The 3,299-nt window shown below is 63.5% G+C and overlaps 1 protein-coding gene across 1 annotated transcript; it reads right to left on the minus strand.

Moving 5' to 3' along the window:
* Nucleotides 1–525: 525 nt before the first annotated feature.
* MSX1 (msh homeobox 1) lies at nt 526–2,896 on the minus strand. Its single transcript, XM_068403989.1, has 2 exons — nt 2,440–2,896; nt 526–956 (listed from the first exon to the last, which is right to left on the minus strand). The coding sequence occupies exons 1-2, from the start codon at nt 2,894–2,896 to the stop codon at nt 526–528; spliced, it is 888 nt and encodes a 295-aa protein (XP_068260090.1).
* Nucleotides 2,897–3,299: the final 403 nt, after the last annotated feature.

Raw genomic sequence — 3,299 nt, forward strand, 5'->3', positions numbered from 1 at the left:
GTACACAGAGCCCCTTCCAAAGGAGCTGGTGGAAGAACAAACGCAGGTAACAGACGGTGCTGTTACACAGGGACAGGAGAGGCTGCTCTACACTTCTGCCTCTTGACTTTGCCTTGCAGAAAAGTAAGAGAAACGTCCTGACTTTCAGCCCCCTTTTTGCCATTTCTCTTCCACAGTTTGTTCCTTCCCCCATGGCAGGGGGGCTCTCCCCAGGCTGCCAGTGGGACCCAGGGCAGCAGGGCAGGGCTGGCCCATCACCGCCCTGTGCCAGGGAGGAGCTGGGGCAATGCCTCAGGTTTCTACCAGCTGGAGAGCAGAGCAGCTCCCAGGACTGCTGAGGAGAGTGGACCAGGGGGCCAGCATCACAGGGGGAAGCACAGAGGCCGAGCAGAGCCAGACTGGAGAAGTCTCTGCCACAGGGCCTGTGGAGAAGTCTGCAGCAAGGAGCCAGAGGAGCAAGGAGGGAGTTCGTGCGGGGCCGGTGGGAACAGACAGCAGGCTGGCTGGGCTCGGTAGGGCTCAGCTCTATGTGAGGTGGTACATGCTGTATCCCACATGCGCTGTGTACAGTCCCACAGGAGCCACGGGCAGCCCTGCCCGCTGGAAAGGGCTGGAGGCACCATACAGAGAGGCGCCGGCCACGGCCGGGCTGCCCAGCGGGAAGGAGATGCTGAAAGCAGCAGGCGGAAGCATGGGCTTGGCTGCCATCTTCAGCTTCTCCAGCTCAGCCTCCTGGAGCCGCTTGGCCTTGGCACGGCGGTTCTGGAACCAGATCTTCACCTGGGTCTCAGTGAGGCTGAGCGAGCTGGAGAACTCGGCACGCTCGGCGATGGACAGGTACTGCTTCTGCCGAAACTTCCTCTCGAGGGCCAGCAGCTGCGCCGTGGTGAAGGGCGTCCGGGGCTTCCTGTTTGTCTTGTGCTTGCGCAGCGTGCAGGCTGGGGGGCTCAGCCGCCCTGCGCCGAGGAGCAGCCGGAGAAGGGAGAAGGAGAGAGACAGCTCGGTTAGCAGCGCCCGAACCCGCAGGCCCCGCAGACCCCCCTCCTACAGCAGATGGGGTGGGGAACGAGGGGAAAGGAAGGTCCTGCTCAAAGTGAAGCGGCCGCAAAACTCCAGATATGCCCAGAGCACACTTCAAATTGATGTCTCCCATTCCAGTAAAGAAAGCGGGTGCTTTACAGAGGAATTAGGTTTTTCAAGGCTCCCAGGACCAAAGTTACTCGCAGTGCTTCGTAGCCAGAACCTCTTTCACTCCACAGAAGAACTCGGCAAAGGGTAGGAATCAGGACTCAGACACCCACACACCCTCCACCTCCTGCCTTAAGAGACATAAATGAAGGGAGTGAACCTCCAAAAAAATATATATATCCTGTCTTTTTTACTGGATTAAGAAAAAAAATATATAAAATGGGATGGCTTCTCAGACTCACACTCTCTTCATTAGGCCCCTGGGAACAGGATTAAGCACGTAATTAATTACGAGCTCTGAATTCACACTCAGACTATCTACCTCTCTTCACCCGTCTGCTCTGCTCCTCTTGTTTAACGTTTCTAGGAGTCCTCAACTTCGATCTGCCCCGGGTTTACAGCAACTTTTACTTTGCAATTTAAATAAATTAAATCACTGCGGTACTCTGCACAGGTCCTTTCGGGAAATCTGCCTTTCTCCAAGGGAGAAAGAAAGCAGCTCTATTCGCAGCTCTGCTAAGAGCACCCCGAACGCTCCGGAGAGCCTCAGCCCAAGCTCGCTTCTTCCCACGGGAGACCGGGCGGTGAAGGAGCGGGATCCGGCCGAGGGCAGGCGGCCCCGGGCTCAGCGCAGCCGCTGGAGAGGATTAACCGGCTTTTCTGATCTCGGCCCTCCCGCTGCTATTTTTGTTATTTTGGATCTCGCCGTGGTAAAACAGGAAAACATCGGTAATCGCGGCTCTTCGGACTTCGGAGATGCAATACTTGAGAGAGAAGCCCGCAAAGCCCGAAGGTGCCTCAGCCGGTCTGGGCGAGTCCTTACAAAATTGAGCCAATTTCGGGAAAAAACACCGCTGAGGCTGACTCAGGCTTTGCGTGGCCGGTTCGAGCCCCAGGTTAAGCTAACAGGCAGGCCGGGCTGCTTTTTTTTTCCTCCCTCCTCCCCGGTTAACATTTGGCACAGGATCTCGCCCTGGCGCGGCCGCTCTTCCTCCGGCTTCGCAGCCATCCCCCGGCGCTGCCCCGGCTTCGCACATCCTTCAACCGGTTCAGTATTTCGAGCAGGCCGAAGTGGCCGGGCAGAGAGCACGAGCCGCGGGGAAAAACATGCCAGGAAGGGCCGGGCTGAGTGAAGGCGAGAGGAAATCCCCGGCCGCCCCCGCAGCGCTGCCCCCGCACTGCCCGGCCCCGCGGGAAGGGCGCAGACAGCCCGGGGGGCTCCCAGCCCACCCGCTCCCGGACCCTACTTACTCGGGGGAGGCGGCGAGAACCGCGGGCTTTGCATCCAGGGGCTCCGCTCCTGCTTCTCGGGGCTTTCCGCCTTGACGAGAGCGTCTTCGGGCAGCTTGACCAGCCCCCCGACGGAGAAGTGGCCGCCGAGGGGCAGCGGGGAGGCCGGCGCCTCCGCCGTCAGGGCGCCCAGACGGGGGCTGAGGCTGGCGCGGGCAGCTGCCCCGGCGCCCGGCGGGGCCCCGGCACCCTCGGGGCCCTCCCTGCCGCCCGGCTTCCTGTGGTCGGCCATGAGCGCCTCCACGCTGAACGGCAGGAGGGATGGGGAGGCCTTGGGCTTGTCGCTCTCCTCCTCCCCGCCCATCGCCGCCGCGACGGGGAGGCCGCTGCCGCCACTGGGCTTGCTGAAGGCAGATGCGGGCAGCTCGTCGCTGCGGACGCCGGTGGGCGCGGTGGTCATATCCACAGCCGGGGCCATGCAGAGGCGGCCCGCCGTCGCCACCGCAGCGCCGAGCGCGAGCGGGCGCCGCGGCTCATGGGGCCGAGCCGGTCGGTACCGGGACCGCGAACAGCCGTCGACACGCTCCGGCCCCGTCTCGGGCGGCACCGCCTGATAAAGCGGTGCGGGGGAAGGCACCGCCCAACCAGCGCGCGGGGGGCGGGTCCGCGGCGCCCCATTGGCTGCGGAGCGGAGGGGGCCCCGGCAGCGGGCGGGGGGGAGTGGGGGGCACCACCGAGCCGGGCTCGCCGTCGGGGCGCCCGCTCCGCGCCGCGCCCCACAGCCCCCGCTCCGCGCCCCAACGCGCATCGCAGGAGGGAGTGGGGAAGGCCGGGGCTGCCGGAGCAGCGCTCCGCCGTAGGGACGAGACTCGGCGGGTGAG

Source organism: Nyctibius grandis, chromosome 6 (assembly GCF_013368605.1).
Source record: "Nyctibius grandis isolate bNycGra1 chromosome 6, bNycGra1.pri, whole genome shotgun sequence".
Taxonomy (NCBI): domain Eukaryota; kingdom Metazoa; phylum Chordata; class Aves; order Nyctibiiformes; family Nyctibiidae; genus Nyctibius; species Nyctibius grandis.